General features: G+C 43.0%; 1 protein-coding gene across 1 annotated transcript; it reads right to left on the bottom strand.

Moving 5' to 3' along the window:
- Positions 1-18,421: 18,421 nt before the first annotated feature.
- Positions 18,422-20,122, bottom strand: LOC138671919 (uncharacterized). Its single transcript, XM_069760041.1, has 2 exons — positions 19,485-20,122; positions 18,422-19,014 (listed from the first exon to the last, which is right to left on the bottom strand). The coding sequence occupies exons 1-2, from the start codon at positions 19,902-19,904 to the stop codon at positions 18,487-18,489; spliced, it is 948 nt and encodes a 315-aa protein (XP_069616142.1). The 5' UTR covers positions 19,905-20,122; the 3' UTR covers positions 18,422-18,486.
- Positions 20,123-26,851: the final 6,729 nt, after the last annotated feature.

Below are 26,851 nucleotides of genomic sequence, written 5' to 3'. Positions count from 1 at the left end.
GCACTGATGTTTTTAATCTGGAAGGGGCCAATATCCTTGGCCCCTTCCTAGGCTATGAATATAAGTCTGGAGCTGTCTGCATAGCCTTTGCTGGTTAGTAAATATACAGGGTGGGCCATTTATATGGATACACCTAAATAAAATAAGAATGGTTGGTGATATCAACTTCCTCTTTGTGCCAAATTGGTATATGGGAGGGGGGAAACTTTTCAAGATGGGTGGTGACCAAGGTGGCCATTTTGAAGTCGGCCACTTTGGATCCAACTTTATTTTTTCAATGGAAAGAGTGTCATGTGACACATCAAACTTACTTATAATTTCACAAGAAAAACAATGGCGTGCTTGGTTTTAACGTAACTTTATTCTTTCATAAACTATTTACAAGTTTACGACCGCTTAAAAAATGTGTTCAAAGTGCTGTCCATTGTGTTGAATTGTCAATGAAACCCTCTTCTCCCTCTTTTGAACACAGAAAAATCACCTTTGTTTGAAATAAAAAATCCCCACCCTCTTTTACCCATTTATTACTGTAAAAATAAAACTATAAAAACAGTATTCCTCCCCTGCCGATAATCCTTATGTTCCACAATGTATCATCACTCAGCAATGCATCCAGTTGAAGCTGAATTGGAGTACATTATGGAACATATAGATTATCAGGTGAGTAAGCATGAGTAAGGATACTGAGAGTGAGAACGCAACTTCAGTACCGAGCATTGACATCAGTAAGGTTACTGTAGTTTATCGTCTACAAACTTTGCTCATCTTATTAACGTAAGTGATAGACACCTCTGCATTACTAACCCCTGGGCTTGATGTCAGTGGACATAAATAGCTGACATCAATCCCATAGTCATTACCCCACTTATCACTGCACCAGGACATGCAGGAAGACCCGAGGCTATGAGACAGATTTGGTGCATCTAATGGATGTACCATTTCTGAGGCAGCTGAAGGCTGATGTTCTTTGTTTAGAAGGGGGTCAATATCCATAGCCCGCTCATAGGCTATTAATATCAGCTTGCAGCTGTCTCTTTATCCTTTGCTGGTTATTAACCCCTTTACAACTTTAGCCATATAGGTGCGTTTAAGGTTGGCTGACCCTGTTTGTTGCAGGCTCCGGCATTGAGCCAACAACTTTTTTTGGCACATGTCTGCTGATTTCAACAGCAATATTACATAATGCTGTCAATCTCTGACAGCAGCATTTAACATGCTTGTGCCGGTCAGTGCTCATGGCAAGTGAGCATTTCTGCTGCACAAAGCAGGGCGGAAGTCCTACTGTGTGCAGCACAGGTGATCGCAGCTTCTAGTTTCTCATGGAGACTGATGAAGCAAGTTTAAAGTAAAAAACGTTTTTAAAAATATTACAAAAATAAAAATATTATAACAGTTTAAATCATTCCCCATTTGCCCCATTCAAAAAAAATATATATAAAATACACATAGTTGATATTGATGCATTCATAATTACCAGATCTACCAATATAGAAAAATAATTAATCTGATCGGTAAATGGCGTAACAAGAACATTTTTTTATTTTTTTTGGTTTTTTTTTCACCACTTACATAAAAAAAGAACCTATACATGTTTGGTATCTACGAACTCGTAGTGACCTGGAGAATCATAGTGGCAGAGCATTTAGTGAACATGATAAAAAAGCAAAACAAAAAACAATTGTGTTATTGCAATTTTTTTGCAATTTCACGGCACTTTGAATTTTTTTTCTGTTTTCCAGTATACTATGTGTCATTCAACAGTACATCTTGTCCCGCAAAAAAAAAACCTTCCCATGGCCATACTGACAGAATAATAAAAAAAAACTGGCTTTGGGAAGAAGGGGAGTAAATAAACTCAAAAGCGGAAAAATCCAATATCATGAATGGGTTAAATATAGGGGGAGCCACATCATTTTTGGGGGGTTTCCCTATAGTAACCAGTAAAGACTAAGCAAACAGCTGTGAGCCGTTATTAATAACTCGGGGACCTTTATGGCTATTGGCCCCTTCCCAGAATAATAACACCAGATCACAGCTGTATGCTTTTCATTTGCTGGTTATTAAAACCAGGGGGACCCATTTTTCCCATTTATTTATATTAGTAATAAATAATTGAGAAAAATGTTGTGGGTTCCCACCAATTTTTATTAACCAGCTAATGGAAAGCAGACTGCTGAAGGCTACAGCCCCCAGCTATCTGCTTTCCATTTGCTGTTTATAAAAAATTGATCATTCCCTCCCTCATCCATCCATCAATCCCTCCCTCATTCGTCCATTCATTCAAACCTCCTCCATTACTACCTCCCTCCCTCACTCCTCCTTTCCTCCTTCATCTATCTTTCCCTCCCTCATTCATCAATCCCTGCATCATCCATCCATCACTCTCATCCATCCATCCTGGCAATATCAATCTATCTCTCTTTTATCCATCCATCCTTCTCTCATCCATTCATACTTCCCTCCCTAGTAGTAGGTACTCTAAACTGATGAGTAAATTAACCCTAGAACGCATGACCATAAAAATCTACACTTTCACATACCTGGGGCCTTTTAGGCCCGTGTGCAAATAACATGGAATAACTCAAATAAAAATATTTTTCAAAGTTTATTTGAAATTGCAAAGTAAGGATGCATTCCCACTAGTGGCGCTGTGGTCTGCCAGGAGGGGATCCGTAATGGATCTGGCCTCCTGGTGACCCCTGCAAAAGGAGCCTACAGATACGCTCAGATTTCCTTTCCTGGACAAATATAACGCTTTCTTTTTTTTTCTCTTTGCTCTGGATGTTCCTGAAAATGTATACCACATCGGATCATAGCTTCCCGTAGTTTGCCTTTGCAAGCATTTCGTGTTGCTTCGCTCCATCATGGTAGGCATTAAAAGTTCATAGCAAATTTCCGTTAAGAATAGACGTCTCTTGTCCTTCCTGTTGGCATGGAATTCTGCATGAGTTTCACTATAAGGGCAATATAAGCATACAGTTCCTCTTTTGTTATATTTTTACATGTTTTTTTTATCTTACTGAAGCGATACGTTTTCCTTCTAAGTTAGTACACAAAACTACCTCATCTACAATATCATTTGAAAAGAATTTACAGAAAACATCTCTTGTAATCACATGTAAACCTAGTACGGGCCTAAAAGGCCCCAGGTATGTGAATATGGGGTATTCCCAAAAAAGAGTTGTTATACCGAAATGCCTGTAACATAAAAATATATGAACAACTGGAAATTACTAACAACTATATACCTGAGGAATACCTAGAGTTTCAGAATTCTAGCTAAAGTGATCTTGCAGAAAATGGAAATCAATTAACCTAGCAGGCCTGCGAGGCCCCAGGCATGCGTCTTATCTAGGGATAAGGTGAAAACATTTGACTGCAACAGAATACAATTTGTTCACCAAAAGGCTGGAAAGTGGTCCAATAATCAATGTCTATGGACAACGGGAAAGCATGGCGCAGGTTCCTTTCAAGTTTGGGCCTGCAGTACAGCAAATAAAGTTAGGGATTTTAATGAAGTCCTTAATGATGACAAATACAGGCACATATGTATTCAGTATGCAATAACATCAGAAAGGCAATGATGACCCAAACACTTAGCCAATTTCATTAGGAATGTGATTCAAAGTGAAGAAAAACAAGGAATCATGGAAGTGATGATATGGCCCATGCAGAACACTGATCGTACATCATTAAGTCCGTGTGGGATTGCATGAAGAAGCAGAAGGATTTGCACAACATCCAAAGAAGTTCTGCAAGATGTTTTGAACAACATACCTGCCAAGTTCTTTTGAAATCTGTGAGCAAGATTACCTAGAAGAAATATTGCTGATTTGACTCTTTTGAAAGCAAATGATGGTCACACCAACTATTGATTTGATTTGTTTTCTTTTTTCATTCATGCACACATTTTATTGATAAAAAATATATGAAAACTTCTATTTTTGATAGCATTCTTACTTTACAGCATTTCTTCCACACTTGCCTAAATTTTTCTGCAGTACTATAGTAATCTAAATCTTTATATTCATTATATTCATATGTAGATATATGGGTATTTGGGTATTTGCTAGATTCTGTTAATTAAATCATGAATGATCAAGTGCCAGAAAAATGAAAGTTTAGTGAAAAAGTTTAATTTAATTTGATACAGAATGGGAGCTGCTCTCCTGCCAGTAGTAAGAAATATACTGTATACATATATTTGCTCATAAATATTAATAACTTTAGAGGATCATGATATTAACATTAGTGCTTGATTTATGCCTGTATTGTTACTTTATGAGCAATCAGAGATGTTGCAGTTTGATGCTTGATTAATTATCAAATACAACAAATGATTTGTTCCATACCGACATTCACAAAATCAGTCTCTCTGTTAATTGCTGACTTTACATAACATCTGTTTATCAACTCCGCACGGATTCAATAAATATCTTTCAACTTTCAGTAAACATTAAGACAAAACTAGATTTTAATTAATTATAAAGAAAGTTTCAAAAACTGAAAAGTACTTCGAAAATGCTGTAAAGGAAATACAAAAAAGGAGACAGCACTATAGAAAACCGAGGGGGCACAAATTTTGCCACTGATACACAAAATTATCACAATTGTGTTACCTTCTTTTTTAAGGCACAAGGAGCACATATTAACAATTGTGTAACATGGCAACAAACAGTTCCTTTCCCAAACACTATCTTTTATTATAAAATTGTGGATTTCCGAAATTTAGGGTACTTTCACACTACCGTTTTTTGTAAATCCGTCACAATGCGTCGTTTTGCAGAAAAAACGCATCCTGCAAAAGTGCTTGCAGGATGCGTTTTTTCCCCATACACTTCTATTGACGACGCATTTGCGACGGATTTGCACACTTCGCATCGTGCTTTGGCGGACCGTCGGGAGAAAAAAACCCTACATGTAACGTTTTTTTCTCCCGACGGACTGCTTTTTCCGACCGCGCATGCGCGGCCGGAACTCTGCCCCCACCTCCCTGCACCTTACAATGGGGCAGCGGATGCGCCGGAAAAATGCATCCGCTGCATCCATTGTGCAATGCAGCAAACGCTAGCGTCGGAATCTCTCCCCGACGCATTGCGACGGGGAGATTCCGACGCTAGTGTGAAAGAAGCCTTATTTGGACTTTGCTTGCTTCTTCTTATCGATTCTTTGGCAGACTATGAGACTTTTGTAAGGGAGTCATCTTCTTTCTATTATTGCCATTTAATAATCTGTGTTAACTGTGCTTTTTTTTTAATATTTTGAATAAATCCTCAATCTTCATTCCCAGACAACTGTAGTTGCTATAATGTGGGAAGAGGTCAAATGGACAGAGGTATAGAATCTTTGCAATCAGTAATGCAGTGTGTAGTGCTGCCGTGAGAAAGGTCACCGGAGTTCATAGCTGATGAACCCCGGTCTCCTCACTTACGCCACCTCACAAGGTATTGCTTTATACAATAAATAATAAGACCAGGTGGAAAGCTATCTTTCAACTAATTCCTGTCATTGCTAATTTTTGCTGTTGCACATTCATTTTTTCCTCGACTTCTTTCAAAAGTCATAACTTTTTTATTTTAGAGTCATAACCATATTTTTTTGCAGTACAAGTTTCTGTTTAAAATGTCACTGTTCATCTTTCCACACTATGTAATAGAAAATTGTAAAACACAATTAAGTGTGATGAAACAATGAAAAAAAAAAAAAACACAATTCTATGATTAATTTCTGGATTTTGCTTTTTTGTCTTTTTTTAAACCCATATATTTATTTTTTCTGACATTTAGACATTGTGAAGTCTTGTTTTCTGCATGGTATGTTCACTCTTTTTTCATACCATTTAGTTATTAAAAAGTTTCTAATGATATTTTGAGGCACATACCAAGATTTTGTCACTTTTTATTGCCTATTTTGAGGTGTTTTAATTCTCATAGTTAATATGTATTTTTCTTAGTAGTGTTTACCATATGGGTTAGACAATGTTACATTTTGTTTGATTAATATTTTAGAAATACTTATCCGAACCCAGAAAAAGATCCGGAACAAACAACAAGCAAAATTTTATTTAAACATTTACAAAAAATAATAAAATTAAAATGGATGCCTCATGTCAAACAGAAAAAGATGCAGCAAACACTAGCAACCATCTGTAAATTATATATTGAGTAGCATTTAAACAAATTACCGTATATATTCGTGTATAAGCCGAGATTTTCAGCACATTTTTATGTGCTGAAAACATCCCCCCTTGGCTTAAACACAAGTCATTGTCCCAGGGGGTCGGCAGGGAAGGGGAAAGGGGAGCGGCAGGAGCCGCCGACTGTCACATCATACTCACCCACTTCTCGCGTGATCACTGCAAGTTCTCCCTGCACCACTCTGTTGTCCGGGCGAGGCAGCTTCTTCCTGTGTTCAGCAGTCACATGGTTAAAGTAATGAATATGGATGCATCTCCACTCGGTGGAGCGCATATTTATTATTTTAATGAGCTGTACCAGTAGCCGCTGAACACAGAAAGAAGCTGTCAGTCCTGGGACAACAGAGAGATGCAGGGATTTGCAGCAACAGCGTGAGCAGGATGGGGGAGGAAGGAGAAAGATGGAGGAGGATAGGGAGAGCCGAGCAGAGCCATGCATACAACAGGGGGAGTGTTGTGAATTCTGCTTTTGGGCTCCCTCCGGTGGTTGTAGGTGGTAATGCAGTTGTCCCAGGGCTGCAGTCATGGTCAGGTGTTTCTGCTGATTGCAATTCTGACTGGGGTATTTAGGTTTGCAGGATTCATTAGTCCTTGCCAGCTGTCAATAGTTGGACCTCTGTCTGGTTTTCTCCTGCTTAGCTGCCAATTCAGCAAAGATAAGCGTCTGTTTTTTTTTCTATGGCACACATGCTGTGTGCTGGATTTTTGATTGTATTTCTGCTCTGTGTGTAGGATTCTCTGGAGTTGCAGATATACGTTCCACGTCTTTAGTTAGATGGAGGAATTTTTTGTATAATCTGCTGTGGATATTTTTGGAAGGGTTTTAATACTGACTGCACAGAACTCTGTCCTATCCTTTCTTATTTTAGCTAGAGTGGCCTCTTTTGCTAAATCCTGTTTTCTGCCTACGTGTGTCTTTCCTCTCCTACTCACAGTCAATATTCGTGGGGGGCTGCCTATCCTTTGGGGTTCTGCTCTGAGGCAAGATAGTATTCCTATTTCCATCTATAGGGTTATTTAGCTCTCTGGCTGTGACGAGGTGTCTAGGGTTTGCTAGGCACACCCCACGGCTACTTCTAGTTGCGGTGTCAGATCAGGATTTGTGGTCAGTACAGTTACCACCTACTCCAGTGAAAGTTATTCATGCGGCTCCACGGTCACCGGATCATAACAGGGGAGGACAGAGGAGCCATGCATACAACAGGGTGAGGACAGAGGAGCCATGCATACAAAAGAGGAGGGTGGAGGAGCCATGCACACAACAGGGGGAGGACAGAGAAGCCATGCATACAACAGGGGGAACATGGAGGAGCCATGTATACAACAGGGGGAGGATGGAGGAGCTATGCATACAACAGGGGGAGGACAAAGGAGCCATGCATTCAAAAGAGGAGGGTGGAGGAGCCATGCACACAACAGGGGGAGGACAGAGAAGCCATGCATACAACAGGGGAACACAGATGAGCCATGCATATAACAGGGGGAGGATGGAGGAGCCATCCATACAATAGAGGGAGCCACACATACCAGGACAGGGATGAGGTGACAATGCACATTCGACTTATACTCGAGTTTATATGCTTACCCAGTTTTCCATGTCAAAACTAGGTGCCTAGGCTTATACTCGAGTATATATGGTAGTTAGGTTAGTCACATGCACATCTGACCAAGCAATATGTGCTGGGCAAAGTGCTTTTTCTTGCACTTGGTCAGAGGTTCATGTAGCCACACAAAATAATCAAAAGATTTTAAAAATTATGATTGAGTAAAGATGTAACCATATACATATTCATATAAATGCATGAGACTGGCAAAATCATAATAAAGTGCCTCTTTGCATATAAATATATGAACCTATAATTGATGGGTTTTTTTTTAAATCAAAACAGTAAGGTGCAATGGATGCAACAACCTCAAAAACTCATGCCATCATATGTAATATACTACCAGTGGGAAGATAGTGCAGATTTATAACCACACTGTATAAAGTGCATAATGAATCTATTTTACCTGGGTTGCCAGCAAAGTGAACTCAAGGGTCTGCTGCGTCTCCCACCCCCACGCACATTTCGCCTATTCTTTTCCGGGGCCTTTTTTTCCGTCATTTTTTGAAAGAAAACAGCAAAAAGACAGAGATCTTTTATGTGCAGTAATATGCCAAGCATCCACCCCTCCATTAGTTTGGTAGGCTGTGAGTGGCTGCCTCATTGGTAATTCTGCACCTGTGTTGCTGCCATCTTAACCCCATGGGTCCACTACATCCTGATAGTGCATTTGTTTGGAGGCCTAAGGAGGTAAGCATCTCTGCCTTTTTGCTGTTTTCTGAATTTTTGGAGGATCTCTGAATCCTCTTTTTGTGCTATTGTTCTTTTTTTGAAACCCATATAGTTATTTTTTCTGACCGTTAGACTCTGTGAGGTCTTGTTTTCTGCATGGTAAGTTGCATTTTTATTGATACCAATTATTTATTAAAAGTTTCTAATGATATTTTGAGGTACATACCATGATTTGAAAAAAAAAATAGAAAAGTGGTGCTCACTGCATAATTAGGTGCTCAGGAGAAAAAAACATGGAAATATCAGAAAAGAACTCCGGCACACAAAAGAGAGATCCAAATGAATAATCCGCTCTACAGATAGATCACCCGGACATTTGCCTACTATAAGATACAGGTATATCTTGATAAAGGCTCATAGTCAGCCGAAACGTTGAAATTGATACCTAATACGAAATTGATACCTGATATATTCATCTTGTTTGGCTACAGTGTGCTAAGTCTATTTTTTAATCTAAATTTTGAATTATGAGATATCAAGAAGATTATAAATAAACTTTATTATTCATTTGGATCCCCTTTTTGTGTGCCGGAGTTCTTTTCTGATACATACCATGATTTGGTCACTTTTTATTGCCTATTTTGAGGTGTATTTAATTGAAAAATAGCAATTCTGATATTTATTTTTTTCTTCATAGTGTTTACCATACGGGTTAATCAATTTTACATTTTGTTAGATTAATATTTTAGATATGTAGAGTTTTTGAATACAGTTTTTTTTAAATTGTCTTTATTTTCAACCTCATTCCAACATTGGATGTTCCCGTAGGTCCTGTTTTCCAAGAAGTTCCCACAACTGGAAGTATTGGTACATCCTGTGGTAAAAATATCATTGTGTCAAAAGACAAGGTGATTGGGTGAAAATGGCTGCTATCCCTTACAGAAGGTCATCTAACTTTATCACCCCCAGTGTTTTGCCTCCTCATGCATTGGCAATTAGCATTAAGTGTGGCCATACAAACACAGCTTTTTAACTGCAAAATGCAATGAAAAGTGGCCTTTGTATTGGTTTTTAGTGCTTATTGGCACAGTTTAAGACAGCACCAATGATAATGTGACCGAATCGTGATGCAATGGTGGACCCATTCGCCATGATCGCAATGATTGGTCAGTCTAGGCTTACCAACCAATTGAAACCAAGTGATGACAAATTAAATATTGATCCCTGCTTTGCATGTTTCCATTTCAAGGAGGAATAGTGTGCAGAGAAAGTGTGAGAAACTCTGTGCTTTGCTATTTAGTGGATATTTTGGATCGGTAGTGCGCTTCTGCAGTGTGCTGCTTCTGCTCCAGTAATTCCTGCACTGCTGCTCATCTCGTGTCTCCTGTGCTGCTCCTGTGTGTAATTAATTTTTTGGAGGATCTGATCTCTTTTCTCATTACCTCAAGCCTTAAAGTGTCATGCAGAAAGCTAAAAAATATGGTAGAAAAATCTGTTCATCTTAAATGCTGCTGTCAGAGATTGCCAGTGGCATTTAAGGGGTTAACAGCAGCAATTAGAGGTTAGCTCTGATCACTGCTGCTACATTCAGGTGCAAGCTGTATAACACAGCGAGCATTTATGGTGGCTCAAGTACGGAGCCTGCTTTTACATGTCAAGAATGGGTTAAGGTACCGTCACACAGTGCAATTTTGATCGCTACGACGGCACGATTTGTGACGTTCGAGCGATATAGGTACGATATCGCAGTGTGTGACACGCTCCTGCGATCCGGGACCCCGCTGTGAATCGTACGTCGTAGCACATCGTTTGAAACTTTCTTTCGTCGTCTAGTGTCCCGCTGTGGCGGCATGATCGCATAGTGTAACAAAGGTGTGCACGATATTGTATACGATGTAAAGGGCGGAGGAGTTGGCTACGTAGGAGCGCTGAATTCTCCACCTCCCAAGTGCTGATTGGGCGGTACAATACTGTGCGCTCATTCGACAAAGGACTATTGTTCCCAGCGGATAAAACCGGAGCTCTCGAGCGCGCTATTCATTTCTCTCTGTAGCACGTGCTGTAAACAGAACTCCTAAATTCGCTGGATTTCCTGGACTTTTCTTCTACTACTAGACTTTTACCGCAAAAGGTATGTATAACGCTTCAGCGTAGCATATGTTGCGCTTCAACGTGGATAAACGCTGTAGCGTGGTCGATTGTTCCTTTATGGAGAGTAGGGTAGGCCTGAGAACCTCAGGTACACAGCTGTAGCGTGGCCCAATTAATTCTTTTACAGATCGAGATGGTTGACTGCTCCATTTAATACCAGTAGTAAAATATATAGTTATTAGATCAATGGTCAGAACATTGTTTTGTAAGCACGTGTATTTATTGTACGTTTGATTTCTTTTTAGGAACTATGCTCACTTCCGATGAGAGTTCTGTTGTTGCTGCTGCCCTGGTGTTTCAGGCAGCACGTCTCCAAGAGGAGAGACGTCCTAAACGAAAACGTCGCATGTGGACCCGGAGCTGGCTGCAGAAAAGATCCTCATTGTCACACATGGGTCTCATAAGAGAGTTACGTGACAATAACCCTCATGATTTCAGAAACTACCTTCGGATGTCGGAGGAATCCTTCAAAATAATACTGTCTGCTGTTATGCCACTCATACAAAGGTGTGATACGCCGATGCGTGCAGCCGTGCCCGTGGATGAAAGGTTGGCGGTGACACTGCGGTTCCTGGCAACAGGAAGGTCTCTTCAGGATTTGCAGTTTTCCGCTGCTGTTTCCAGACCTTTCCTGAGCGTTGTGATTCCGGAGACATGCGAGGCCATTGTGGGCATTATATGGAGGTACTACTATATTTTATTGGCTGCTGTGTTATGTCAATATATTATACTAGCTATTTAACCCGTTCTACGCCCTGTTTACGCGCATTTATATATGTTCTACATCCTATCATGTGCTGCTCCCATCCTGCGTCCCCATTCAGACATGTGCTGCTGTGATCCTGCGCCTCCATTCTGACATGTGCTGCTACCATTTTGCGGCTCCATTCTGATATGTGCTGCTCCAACCCTGCGCCACCCTTCTTTTATTTGATGCTCCCAACCTAATGTTATTGATTATATAATTTAGATATATTGTTTAGCACCCCCTCTGAGTCACCGAAGCCATCTGATAAAATGGCTGCCTGCATACTCAGGGTTGTTGACTTTGTTATACTAATCCATACTGCGCCTCAATCACTGTAGGATGTCCACATGAGAGTGTATGTGCATAATATATTTGACCTAATTTGTACATGTTTCCTTCTCATCTTGCAGTTTCCCAAGACGGCGGATGAGTGGAAGAGGATTGCTTCCGATTTTGATGAGCTGTGGCAGTTTCCAAACTGCGGTGGTGCATTAGATGGAAAGCATGTGCGCATCACGCAACCAGCCAACTCTGGATCCTTCTTTTTCAACTACAAAGGATATTTCAGTGTGATCCTCATGGCCCTTGTCAATGCGAACTATGAGTTTGTCGATGTAGATGTTGGCATGAATGGTCGAGTCTCCGACGGTGGTGTTTTTGAACACACTTCATTTGGGGAAAGCTTGAGGAACAATGAACTGCTGTTGCCACTAAATGAAGACACAAAAGCAAACCTAAATTTTGTCTTCATCGCTGATGAAGCTTTCCCTCTTCATCCACATTTGCTGAAGCCATTTGCACAGAGAACACTCACACCGGAGCGCAGAATCTTTAATTACCGGTTGTCGAGGGCCCGTCGTGTGGTTGAAAATGCCTTTGGGATTATGGCAAATCGGTTTAGAGTGTTCCACACAGCTATCAACTTGAAGCTGCCGTCTATAGACTTTATGGTTTTGGCATGCTGTGTGCTCCATAATTTCCTGAGACGTCATGATACGAGCTCCTATTCTCCTCCTTCGTTTATTGATGCAGTGGACGCAAGAACCGGAGATATTGTGACCGGGGAATGGCGTACACAACCTGATAATTTTACAGCTCTTCAAGCACTTGGATCTGGCAGACAGGCAGATGATGCAAGGGACTGTCGCGAAAAATACTGTCAGTACTTTAATGGTTCTGGAGCTGTACCCTGGCAGGATCGCGCCGTATAAAAAAAAATTTTTTTTTGCTTTGCTGTCATATAAACCTCTCTAACTTAAAGTAAATGTGATGCCTATTAAATGGTGCTGTTAACCCTTATAGCTTGGTAAACATTAAAGAAAGAATGCGAAGATTTTTGTTTTTTTTTGTAACAATTTCTTGGTTTAAAATTATTTAACAACTAAATATAACATAACCAAAAAAAAAAAAATTATCTCCTTCCACGGCCGAAGAGGTGTCGCAGCGTCACGCCCTGCTGCTCTACTTGAGCCTGGAGGAGCGCTGCTGTCTGCTGCAGGAGCGCTGCTGTCCGCTCCAGGCGCAATTGTCTCGCCAGGAGCTCTCTTACGGTGGCCGGTTCTGTGGATAGAAGAGGTTGGAGAACCAACGTTGAATCCGCTGAAAATACATCTCGACCTCTGTGGCAGGACCAAATTTTGTGTGTTGTAAATTTCTATTTGGTCTGGCACCACAGGGCGATGTTAATTTTATTAAATTTTACAGTTTTAGTTGTCTATTGTGACATCCAGCAGAAAACCACTCGTATTATGTTGATACTTACGGAGAAGGGACGCCGGTTCCTCATTGCCAGAACCAGAGGTGCTAATTTCCCATCCCAGCGATCTGGACACTGCTGCAGCACCGAAAAGGAAATAATAACAGATCTGGTTAACTATGGAACACGCCGTTGGGAAGCGCTCGCTGTTTTGGTCACTTACGTATGTTAGCTTCTGGGGAGAATGCCGCCGACCCGGGGGAGGAAGAGGAGTGTCGGAAGGGAGGTGTTGAGGGTGGTGTAGGGGTGCGAGGCCGTCTGCTGTCTGGTGGAGGCGTGGTAGGCCGCTGGGTCATTACTGCGTCTGTAATGTATTCAAATATTACCGCTACCCTCTTATGTCCCTTATGCAGTTGAAAAACTGTAATCAATGATTGTTAACTTACGTGACGTCCCGGGCTCTGGGCTCTCGCTGGTGGTGGATGCTGTGGTGCTGCTGGCAATGGCAGGTACCTGTTGCCGCCGCTGTCTCTCTACACATAAAGTTAACAAACGCAATCTTTAAATACACATGTAGAGTGCTGCAGATCAAAGCTAACAATTTACTGAAACATAAAATTTATATAACACTTCACAGGGGTGCGAGGGTGCATGGTCGCAACAGATGGTGGAGGCGTGTTAGGCCGCTGGGTCATTACTGCGTCTGTAATGTCTTCAAATATTTCAGCTACTCTGTTATGTCCCGTGTGATGTTAAAAAAAATGCAATCAATGATTGTGAACTTACGTGATGTCCCGGACTGTGGGCTCCCACTGGTGTCTGAAGATGTGGCACTGGTGGCAATGGTGGGTCTCACTTGCCGCCGCTGTCTCTCTACACCTAAAGTAAAGAATCACAATGTTTACACACAAATGTTGAGTGCTGCAGATCAAAGCTTACAATATACTGAAACATAAAATAGAGATCACACTTTACAGGGGTGCGATACTCTGACATGTCTGTGGGCTCTGGTGTTCAATGGTCTTCCTGTCTTTGGAAAACGTATCATTTCATCAGTAGGCCACCCTCCTCCGATAATATTTTTGGTCAATTGAGAAACTAAAAATTACGGACATCTTAATAATTTCAAGATGGTGGTTGAGATTAGGGAACCCGACAAGTTTTCTCACGGACAACGCATATTCTGCTTGGAAAATAACTAAATTTTTAAAAAACGGGGCATGTGTTTTAATGCATTTGAGGTGAAGTTGGCAACCATGAGCGCAAGCCTCCCTCACAAACCCCCCCCCTCCTGACAGCGTGCATCTCCCAATCCCCCCATACTAGTACTTGCCTCGCCTTGCCTCCGCACGCAACTCAGCAAACATTTGTGGCGTTTTATAGCGGAGGTCAGCCCATTTTTTACGCAGCTGAAGCTGACTGCGGCAGACGCCAAACCTCCTCTCCATCATTCTGGTAATGTGGCCAAGCACTTCCCGCTTGTGGATGTGTGGGTGGGCAGGGCGGCTCTCCTGACCCTCATAATCCAGGGCATCCATCTGACTAATAAAAAAAAGGAGCTCTGGCTGCCCCAGCGGAGCAGAACGCATTCTTGCCGCCATTTTAGATGGAATGACCCTGAACAGCAACGCCCACAGGAGGAGCTTGACTACGCCGTCCTGCCGCCAGATCGGCTTCGCAATAGCGTTGCAGTTTATGGACAGCGTCACATTTGTGACGCATGAGCGGTACGGAATGAACGCACATAGTAAAAGCCGTTCGAAGGATGGTTATATAACGCCGGAGCGTCACGTAATGTACGCTCGTGGTCTATGACGGCGTGATGACGTTACAGCGTTCCGGCGTGCCTGCGCTAGCTTGTTTTGGATCCCTGACATCCTGATAATGGCTGCCAGTCGCCGTGATCCTCCTATGGGCATCCCAGAGCTCAAGTTCCTTATTGGAACAATGGATCGGATGCAGTATGAAACAACAGGGCTGGTGCTGCACCGCAACCAGCACAAGGACGAAGTTGTCCGTGTGGTGTCTGAGGGCCTCAGGAAGCGGTTTGGGATAACTCGCAGTAAGGCCCAGATTGGGAAAAAATGGGGCGATCTGAAGTCCAAAAGCCCAGAGCGCCTGCAGGAGCTTCGCAAGGAGATTCGCAGAGGTCAGTACGCAGGTACCCAAAATTAGGGCACGCAGAAGGGTTAATTGGGTGATTCATGGGAATGGGGGGTACGCTGCATGGATTTGCATAGGCCTTTGGGCCAGTATGAACGTTGCAGAGCCACAAAGTGTCACAGCTATTGGGGCAGTTTGAACGTTGCAGAGCCACAAAGTGTCACAGCTATGGGGCAGTTTGAACGTTGCAGAGCCACTATGTGTCACAGCTATGGGGCAGTTTGAACGTTGCAGAGCCACAAAGTGTCACAGCTATGGGGCAGTTTGAACGTTGCAGAGCCACTATGTGTCACATCTATGGGACAGTTTGAACGTTGCAGAGCCACTATGTGCCACATCTATGGGACAGTTTGAACATTGCAGAGCCACTATGTGCCACATCTATGGGGCAGTTTGAACGTTGCAGAACCACTATGTGTCACAGCTATGGGGCAGTTTGAACGGTGAAGAGCACTATGTGGCACAGCTTTCTGCTGACCAAACTTTTTTTTTTCCTTCACAGAGGCCAAGAGACAGCGCCGCCGCCACAAGGCATCCCACACGGCCTCTTCTGTCCCAGTGCCCTCCGGGTCAACAACAGATCCTAGTAGGTTCACACAATAATGTGATGAGGATTTGGTGGCAGGTCCCCTCGATCCCCCCCCCCCCACCTGCAGTCACTGTTGCCTTTTATGTTTAAAATTTTTTATTTTTTTCCCTTCACAGAGGCAAAAACACAGTGCAGCAGCCACGAGGCTTCCCACACGGCCTCTTCTGTCCCAGTGCCCTCCGGGTCAACAACAGATCCTAGTAGGTTAACACAATAATGTGATGAGGATTTGGTGGCAGGTCCCCTCGATCCCCCCCCCCCCACCTGCAGTCACTGTTGCCATTTATGTTTAAGAATTGTTATTTTTTTCCCTTCACAGAGGCCAAGAGACAGCGCCGCCGCCACAAGGCATCCCACACGGCCTCTTCTGTCCCAGTGCCCTCCAGGTCAACAACAGATCCTAGTAGGTTCACACAATAATGTGATGAGGATTTGGTGGCAGGTCCCCTCGATCCCCCCCCCCACCTGCAGTCACTGTTGCCTTTTATGTTTAAAATTTTTTATTTTTTTCCCTTCACAGAGGCAAAAACACAGTGCAGCAGCCACGAGGCTTCCCACACGGCCTATTCTGTCCCAGTGCCCTCCGGGTCAACAACAGATCCTAGTAGGTTAACACAATAATGTGATGAGGATTTGGTGGCAGGTCCCCTCGATCCCCCCCCCCCACCTGCAGTCACTGTTGCCATTTATGTTTAAAAATTGTTATTTTTTTCCCTTCACAGAGGCCAAGAGACAGCGCCGCCGCCACAAGGCATCCCACACGGCCTCTTCTGTCCCAGTGCCCTCCGGGTCAACAACAGATCCTAGTAGGTTCAGAAAATAATGTGATGAGGATTTGGTGGCAGGTCCCCTCGATCCCCCCCCCCACCTGCAGTCACTGTTGCCATTTATGTTTAAAAAATTTTATTTTTTTCCCTTCACAGAGGCAAAAACACAGCGTCGCCGTCGTCTGTACCAGGCCTTTGACACGGACTCTGTTCCAGAGTTGCCCTCCGTGCCTCCAGATCCTAGTATGTTCCCACAATCATGTGATTTTGATTTGGTTGCAGGTCCCCTCTTCCAAATCCCCACCCCCACCCCCGCAGTCACAGTTGCCATATCTGAAGACCGAACTTTATTTTTTCCTTCACAGAGGCAAAAACACAGCGCAGCAGCCACGAGGCTTCCCACCCCGCCTCCGATGTCCGTGCGCCCTCAGGGTCAACGGCACAACAACCTAGTAGGTTCACACAATAATGTGATGAGGATTTGGTGGCAGGTCCCCTCTATCCCCCCCTCCCCACCTTCAGTCACTGTTGCCATTTATGTTTAAAAAATTTTATTTTTTTCCCTTCACAGAGGCAAAAACACAGCGTTGTAGCCACGAGGCTTCCCACACGGCCTCTTCTGTCCCAGTGCCCTCCGGGTCAACAACAGATCCTAGTAGGTTCATACAATAATGTGATGAGGATTTGGTGGCAGGTCCCCTCGATCCCCCCCCCCCCCACCTGCAGTCACTGTTGCCATTTATGTTTAAAATTTTTTATTTTTTCCCTTCACAGAGGCAAAAACACAGCGTCGCAGCCACGAGGCTTCCCACCCCGCCTCCGATGTCCGTGCGCCCTCAGGGTCAACGGCTCAACACCCTAGTAGGTTCACACAATAATGTGATGAGGATTTGGTGGCAGGTCCCCTCTTCCCTCTTCTAAAAAATTATTTATTTATGAATGCTGACAGCACCTTTTTTTCCATTAAAAGAGGCAAAGAAACAGCGCCGCCACCCCGAGGCATCCCAGTCACCGCAGTACTGTCCCCCTGATGCTCTTCCGGGCTTCTCTCTTTCGGAGAATATGTCCCCAGACGAGGTCTTGCCACGTAAGTTTTCCCTACACGTTAAAGATTGTCACTCACTGCCTCTCTCTATGTAACCCTGTACAGCAAGGGCCGTTTCAGAGCCTTCCGCCGCCTCAGATGTTTCATTCATCCTGTACGCTATTATGGGGATGTGATCACAGCCCACTATCAGGATAATACTGTGGTATTAATGTTAGGTTTTTATGCTTTGTCACCAACAGCAGCCGGCAGTGTGACCATCCTGGATGTAAAAGCCAGGATTGAAAGGCTGTGCGAGACTCTGGCGCACATTCACAAGCAGCAGAATCTGGCAATCGTAGAGTTGCAGAAGATAAAGGACATGTGCCACCAGTTGTAGGGGGGACAATACTAAATAGTATTACTGGTTTTAAAAATGTTATGTTGTTAAATTAAAAAAAAATATTTAAACTAATATTCATTTTTTCTTTGTTTTACTTAAGTTTACATTAGTTTGTTACGTTAATTTCTGCCCTCATACTGTGCTGTGGACCCATTTTGTCTCTGTGATCTGGAAGCCGGTATAGAAAGGCTAATCCACACTATGGCGTGTATTCAGGAGCAGCACAATGTGGCAATGGAGGAGCTGCAGAAGCTGCGGGACATGTGCCAGCAGTTGTAGGCGGGCCAATAATACATTTTTTGTATTAGTTAACTGTACATGAATTTGGTACGTTAATTTGTGCCCTCATACAGTGCTGTGATCGAGACACACCAATCAAACAGTAGTGATAGAATTTCTAACAAAAGCTTTTATTTGAAACATTATTTTAACAAGACAATAAAATAAAAAGGAATGTAAAAGAAGTGAGGAAATCACAAATTATGATACGACGATTGTTCCGGCTGATAACTTTGGTGCCTGATGGGCGAAGCCATATGTGAAGGTATTGGCGTGTAGGAGTTATTAGGGGGTGGCTGGCCGAAGTGGGAAACGTGAGCATTGTGTCGCATCGATGTCTGACACTGTGACCAACCATTGTAATTTGATGGCTCTGTCCGCTGTATTGGCCGGGAAGAGACCAAACAAGTGTTCTTGTCCAAATCGCCATCTGTACCCTTGTTTACTGCTTCCATAATCAGACGCTCTGCTAGTGTTCTTTGGTTCTCGTCCATTTTGGCCAGTTTGTCAACCACATAGTGTCCAAACCCCTGCAACGCAGGGCTAACATTGCTTGTCAACACCTTCTTTGCAAGGCTCAATAGTTCATGCGAGGCGTCTGAGGTGGCTTTCCGTTTTCTTGGACCTTGCCTCGATTGAGTCCTGGCAGGTGCAGCCTCCACTAAATCTGTTGTCGTGCAGTCCTGTGAACAGTCCAGTGTACTGTCCTGCGCACTGTCATCCTGGGGGGGAAAAAAAAAAAAGTTATGAACCCGGCAACAAAAAGTTGTACCACCATAACTGCATCCAAACTATATATTCGTAGTAGGTAAAAAAAGGTTATAATATATTTTAAGCTTAGTAATATTCTTTAACCCTCCCTTTTATTTAATACTTTGAACTACACTGTTCTGACTGCTAGGGGAACCTGATGAATATTTTATAGTCTAAATAGTCTCAACAAGAGTACATCGGCAGCTTGAAGCGATACTATTTTCTATATTGCTTAGATGGTATGGTTTAGATATATCGCCATTTCATACATATTAAGTTCCCCATATAATACTTGACTGCGACAGGGTTACTTATGTGTACATGTTTTTGTAATAACTTCAAACTGATGTGATAATCAGAAGTATAAAACATAAAATGCAGAGAAAAATTATGTAATTATAGGACACATTGGTGAACTTTCGTCCAAAGAGCTACTTACTTGTAGCCCTTGTGACTCCTGCTCGGCGTGGTTCTCCGAAACTATTTGTTCCACAGGTGCCAACAAGCGAAGACACGTGGAAGTCCGTGGCACCTCTTGGTCCCTCAGAAAATTAAGATGTTCAAAATACCAAAGTTTTGGCACATAAACATCTTCAGTGGAAGCTCCGGACCTTGTAGTCTGAAGAACCTTGTTCAGCTCCTTCCTCCACACCGTGCGGAGCGCCTGGATTTTCTTTTTAATAACCGCTTCGTTTGCTGCCTCTTCTGGTGCATGACGATTGTAAAGCTCAATGAGCTTTAAGTAACCCTCCCTCCTCTTTTCCCTGTTACAATAGTCTGGAGATTTGATTTTCCAGAGGCAGGGAAAAGACTGGTAAATCTCGATGAAATCCCTGATGAACTCCACACGATTTGACATCTGAAAAATAATTATAAAAAAAAATTACACGGTTGACAAAGAGTCCTTTAAACAATACTTGTGCCAGTGTGCCAAACGCTTAACAACAGCAGCCACACAAAGCGCTCATGCCTACCATCGCTTGTTCCATCTGCCACGCCATAGGCCACCATAACCCAAAACAGTGTACCGCCCGCTTCCCTACAGCAGCCACACAAAGAGCTCATGGTGACCATACATTGTACCATCTGCCACGCTGTAGCTCACCAGACACAACCGGTCATAACCAGTCACAACAGCGTACCAATCGCATCGCTTCAGCGGCGGAACGAAGCGGTCATGCCGACCAAACTGCGTTCCATCTACCACGCTGTAGCCCACCAGTCACGACCAGTCACAAACAGTCACAACAGCGTACCATCCGCATCGCTTGTTCCATCTGCCACGCCATAGGCCACCATAACCCAAAACAGTGTACCGCCCGCTTCCCTACAGCAGCCACACAAAGCGCTCATGGTGACCATACATTGTACCATCTGCCACGCTCTAGCTCACCAGACACAACCGGTCATAACCAGTCACAACAGCGTACCATCCGCATCGCTTCAGCGGCGGAACGAAGCGGTCATGCCGACCAAACTGAGTTCCATCTACCACGCTGTAGCCCACCAGTCACGACCAGTCACAAACAGTCACAACAGCGTACCATCTGCCACATTGTAGCCCTCCAGTCACAACAGTGTACCATCCGCTTCGCTTCAGCGGTGGAACGAAGCACTCATGCCGACCATACAGCGTTCCATCCACCACGCCCAAGCGGTTTACATACCTCGAAGCAGCGGTGCAAAGCGTGGTATATTCAGCGCAGTACAAAATTCCGATGTCCAGGTCCACCAAGTGTCCAAGTACGAAGTGAAGAAAGGAAATTTTGAAAGCAGTGAGGTGGCATTGGGAACAATAGCGCTCAGGTGACAAATTTTCCAACCAATTGTGTGCACAGAACCTTTGGCCTATCAGCACACTAGCTAGTAGCACAACACGCCCCTAGTGAACAACGTCACGCACAGATTATGCAAAATTTGTTCTGAATCGTCTTGTGTGACACGACCGTACGACTGTCCCATACGACTTCTACATCGCAAATACGTCATGATTTTATCGCTTCAGCGCCGTGCATCGTGTAGTGTGACCGCAGTCTACGATGTTTGAAACGATAATTAAGCGACGATGCAACGTCACAAATCGTGCCGTCGTAGCGATCAAAATTGCACTGTGTGACGGTACCCTAAGTCAATGTGAATTGTACGTGCAATTTATCAGTTTCTATGAGAATCTTGAAGCAAGGCATATTTTAGAAAAGTTATTGGATGGTTAAATGCTGGCATTTATGCCCCTCTGTGCAGATGCGAATAGCTCATAATTTTTTGCAATAGAATCTTTTTGAAATACATTATTTATAGCACGTACCAAAGAATAAACACAAAATTAGAAACAATTGCAGGCCTATGAAGATTTAAAAAAATGTGCTTGACTTGTAGATGTCTTGTAAAGTATATGTTTTAAATTGTTAATAAATTTGACAATGTCTTAGTTAGCTGTTTCAATTATTTTTTGCACTAAGAGAAGAGCTGTCACATGACAATATTACACACATCGTGTAAATCTAATCCCAGTTTGTTTATGTACTATATTCATGTTTGTATGTATTGTGTTGTGTTTTGCACAATAAATTAATGGGTCTCACATTTATAGATTGGGACAGACAGAACTGTCTCATAACTTGTAGCGCCAGCTAATGTGGCATTCATGACAAACTGTATACAGCCAAAGACAGGCCAAGCCAAACACACAAGGGCAATGCAACCAACAAGCAATTATACACAATGACTTGCCTAAGGGCAAATTCTGAGCAAAACTGAAAATCAATTTTCTCAGGAATGTCATACATAAAGAAAAGGTTATTTACCTGGGATCTAGCATGCATGCAATACAACCTGACCTTCATGTTGTGCTTTCACCCATGACTACTTAATTTGCTCTCGTTGTCAAATAGCATACTGCCTGTTAAAAGAAAATGACTTAGCGGGATTTTAGTGACATCTGCAGCACTCTAATCACTATCATTAAAATAAATAAAACTAATGAAAAAAAATATACATAATTTTTTAGCATCCAAGGGCAGAAGAGAAAGACATTCTAAGGATTTAAGATCTTGCCATACCTTAGAGGTGGCACATAAATCTTATTGTATATTTGTTGTAAAATGAAATCTTTGCTGCATGGAATTGCCTTTCACTTTTTTCTTTAATAAACATTTTTAAATATTGTAAATGTGAAAAAAACTTCAGATTTTGTTAATATTATATAGATAAAAAGACTCATTAACTTAGTGTATGGGCATTACAAGTCTAGGAGACCCGCTCCTTTAAATTGGGCCTAGTTTTGAATGAGACCTTCCTCCACCTCTCATTATTTTCCACCACTAGATCACCAGTGTTCACGTGTTCTGTGCTGCTACAGACAGTACATTTTTTGGCAAGGGTGTCTATGATTCCCATTAAATATTTTTTTAAAAATTACCCCCCCCCCATGGGGAAATGTTTGTCAGCCCATGCACTAAGCGTATGGGCATTACGAGTCTAGGAGACCCGCTGCTTTGTAATGGGACAGTTTTTTATGAGGCCCTCCTCCATGAGTCTTCTAAGGGGGATTAGGGTGTGTGCAAATTTGGGTCAAGGCAGCCCTTGCATCCAATGCATAGGGAAACAGTATGGCAGAACCAACTGAAGAATGTGAAGTGAGTTTTCCTGTGGCCATCCAGTACCTGGATTCAAAGGCTTATTGGGGTGCATATGACTGGGTAGCAGGGTAGGCCTTGCAGTTAATACATAAGAAAACAGTATGGCAGGAACAACTGAAGAATGCGAAGTGAGTTTTCCTGTGGCCATCCAGTACATGGGCTCAAAAGGCTTATTGGGGTGCATATGACTTGGTAGCAGGGTAGGTCTTGCAGTTAATACATAAGAAAACAACATGTCAGGACCAACTGAAGAATGTGAAGTGGGTTTTCCTGTGGCAATTCAGTACCTGGGTTTAAAGGCTTATTGGGGTGCATATGACTTGATAGCAGGGCAGGCTTTGCAATGAATGCAACATTTTTCAGGAAGCCCTCCTGTACTTCTCGTGAAAGGGGTATTGAGGTGCGTCGTAATTCTTGGCAGCCCAGCCGCTCACTGCATAGGCAATAACAGCATAGGAGACCCACTGCTTAATAATGGCCATTTAAGAATGTTAATGCCGCCTGATGCCCCTCTAAAAATAGGCTTTGTGACTTTAAGAGTCCCTCCTTCACAAATGAAACAAAATGTGTCTGCTTATGTGTCACACACTACATGGCCAGCTAGGGTTATTAAATGTTACAATGACATTTCCCAGTGAATGCATTTGTATTGGATGAAAACAACATGAAGGTTGAAAAACGCATCAAAAACGCTGCGTGTGAACATAGCCCAAGTGGTGGAGGAGCATTTTGGTCTGGGGTAAATTATTTTGCCTTATATACAAGTCATTAGCCTGGAAAGGATGTACCTTAACCCCTTTCTGCCATTAGATGTACTATTCCGTCCATGTGGGGTGGGCCCTACTTCCAAAGGACGGAATAGTACGTCATAGGCGATCGGCCGCGCTCACGGGGGGAGCGCGGCCGATCGCGGCCAGGTGTCAGCTGCTTATCGCAGCTGACATCCGGCACTATGTGCCAGGAGCGGTCACGGACCGCCCCCGGCACATTAACCCCCGGCACACCGCGATCAAACATGATCGCGATGTGCCGACGGTGCAGGGAAGCATCGCGCAGGGAGGGGGCTCCCTGCGGGCTTCCCTGAGACCCCCGCAGCAACGCGATGTGGCCGCGTTGCTCCGGGGGTCTCCTACCTCCTTCCTGCAGCAAGTCCCGGATCCAAGATGGCCGCGGATCCGGGTCCTGCAGGGAGGGAGGTGCCTTACCTTGGTAACGCTGCAGCGCTCTGAGACAGATCGGTGATCTGTCAGAGTGCTGTGCAAACTGGCAGATCACCAATCTGTATTGTCCCCCCCTGGGACAAAGTAAAAAAGTAAAAAAATTTTTTTACAAATGTGTAAAAAAAAAAAAATCCTAAATAATGAAAAAAAAAAAAATATTATTCCCATAAATACATTTCTTTATCTAAATATAAAAAAAACAATAAAAGTACACATATTTAGTATCGCCGCGTCCGTAATGACCCGACCTATAAAACTGTCCCACTAGTTAACCCCTTCAATAAACACAGTAAGAAAAAAAAAAAAGAGACAAAAAACAACGCTTTATTATCATACTGCCGAACAAAAAGTGGAATAGCACGCGATCAAAAAGACGGATATAAAACACCATGGTACAGCTGAAAGCGTCATCTTATCCCACAAAAAACGAGCCGCCATACAGCAACATCAGCAAAAAAATAAAAAAGTTATAGTCCTCAGAATAAAGCGATGCAAAAATAATTATTTTTTCTATAAAATAGTTTTTATCGTATAAAAGCGCCAAAACATAAAAAAAATGATATAAATGAGGTACCGCTGTAATTGTACTGACCCGAAGAATAAAACTGCTTTATCAATTTTACCAAACGCGGAACAGTATAAACGCCTCCCCCAAAAGAAATTCATGAATAGCTGGTTTTTGGTAATTCTTCCTCACAAAAATCGGAATAAAAAGCGATCAAAAAATGTCACGTGCCCGAAAATGTTACCAATAAAAACGTCAACTCGTCCCGCAAAAAACAAGACCTCACGTGACTCTGTGGACCAAAATATGGAAAAATTATAGCTCTCAAAATGTGGTAACGCAAAAAATATTTTTTGCAATAAAAAGCGTCTTTCAGTGTGTGACGGCTGCCGAACATAAAAATCCACTAAAAAACCCGCTATAAAAGTAAATCAAACCCCCCTTCATCACCCCCTTAGTTAGGGGAAAATAAAAAAATTAAAAAAATGTATTTATTTCCATTTTCCCATTAGGGTTAGGGCTAGGGTTAGGGCTAGGGTTAGGGCTAGGGCTAGGGTTAGGGTTAGGGTTAGGGCTAGGGTTAGGGCTAGGGTTAGGGCTAGGGCTAGGGTTAGGGCTAGGGTTAGGGCTAGGGTTAAGGCTAGGGTTAGGGCTAGGGTTAGGGCTAGGGTTAGGGCTAGGGTTAAGGCTACAGTTAGGGTTAAGGCTACAGTTAGGGTTGGGGCTAAAGTTAGGGTTGGGGTTTGGATTACATTTGCGGTTGGGAATAGGGTTGGGATTAGGGTTAGGGGTGTGTCTGGGTTAGAGGTGTGGTTAGGGTTACCATTGGAATTCGGGTTAGGGGTGTGTTTGGATTAGGGTTTCAGTTATAATTGGGGGGTTTCCACTGTTTAGACACATCAGGGGCTCTCCAAACGCGACATGGCGTCCGATCTCAATTCCAGCCAATTCTGCGTTGAAAAAGTAAAACAGTGCTCCTTCTCTTCCGAGCTCTCCCTTGTGTCCAAACAGGAGTTTACCCCAACATATGGGGTATCAGCATACTCAGGACAAATTGGACAACAACTTTTGGTGTCCAATTTCTCCTGTTACCATTGGGAAAATACAAAACTGGGGAATAAAAAATAATTTTTGTGGGGAAAAAAAAAGATTTTTTATTTTCACGGCTCTGTCTGCGTTATAAACTGTAGTGAAACACTTGGGGGCTCAAAGTTCTCACAACACATCCAGATAAGTTCGTGGGGGGTCTAGTTTCCAATATGGGGTCACTTGTGGGGGGTTTCTACTGTTTAGGTACATTAGGGGCACTGCAAATGCAATGTGACGCCTGCAGACCATTCCATCTAAGTCTGCATTCCAAATGGCGCTCCTTCCCTTCCGAGCCCTCCTTTGCGCCCAAACGGTGGTTCGCCCCACATATGGGGCATCAGCGCACTCTGGACAAATTGGATAACAACTTTTGGGGTCCAATTTTTTCCTGTTACCCTCGAGAAAATACAAAACTGGGGGCTTAAACATAATTTTGGGGGAAATTTTTTATTTTATTTTCACGGCTCTGCGTTAGAAACTGTAGTGAAACACTTGGGGGCTCAAAGCTCTCACAACACATTTAGATAAGTTCCTTGGGGGGGCTAGTTTCCAATATGGGGTCACTTGTGGGGGGTTTCTACTGTTTAGGTACATTAGGGGCTCTGCAAATGCAATGTGACGCCTGCAGACCATTCCATCTAAGTCTGTATTCCAAATGGCGCTCCTTCCCTTCCGAGCCCTCCCATGCACCCAAACGGTGGTTCCCCCCCACATATGGGGTATCAGCGCACTCAGGACAAATTGTACAACAACTTTTGGGGTCCAATTTCTCTTGTTACCCTCGGGAAAATACAAAACTGGGGACTAAAAAATAATTTTTGTGGGAAAAAATTTTTGTTTTATTTTTACGGCTCTGCATTATAAACTTCTGTGAAGCTCTTGGTGGGTCAAAGTGCTCACCACACATCTAGATAAGTTCCTTAGGGGGTCTACTTTCCAAAATGGTGTCACTTGTGGGGGGTTTCAATGTTTAGGCACATCAGTGGCTCTCCAAACGCAACATGGCGTCTCATCTCAATTCCTGTGAATTTTGCATTGAAAAGTCAAACGGCGCTCCTTCCCTTCCGAGCTCTCCCATGCGGCCAAACAGTGGTTTACCCCCACATATGGGGTATCAGCGTACTCAGGACAAATTGTACAACAACTTTTTGGTTCCAATTTCTTCTCTTACCATTGGGAAAATAAAAAATTGGGGGCAAAAAATAATTTTTGTGAAAAAAAAATGATTTTTTATTTTTACGGTTCTGCATTATAAACTTCTGTGAAGCACTTGGTGGGTCAAAGTGCTCACCACACCTCTAGATAAGTTCCTTAGGGGGTCTACTTTCCAAAATGGTGTCACTTGTGGGGGGTT

Source organism: Ranitomeya imitator, chromosome 3, assembly GCF_032444005.1.
Source record: "Ranitomeya imitator isolate aRanImi1 chromosome 3, aRanImi1.pri, whole genome shotgun sequence".
Taxonomy (NCBI): Eukaryota; Metazoa; Chordata; class Amphibia; order Anura; family Dendrobatidae; genus Ranitomeya; species Ranitomeya imitator.
Note: the sequence above shows the minus strand (reverse complement) of the source record. Positions and strands in the feature narration are given on the sequence as shown.

Coding starts and splice junctions, on each gene's coding strand:
- LOC138671919 (XM_069760041.1), bottom strand. CDS start 19,904: ATGTCAAATCGTGTGGAGTTCATCAGGGATTTCATCGAGATTTACCAG. Junction 19,015..19,484: donor AGGAGTCACAAGGGCTACAA/GTAAGTAGCTCT, acceptor TTTCCCCCCCAG/GATGACAGTGCGCAGGACAG.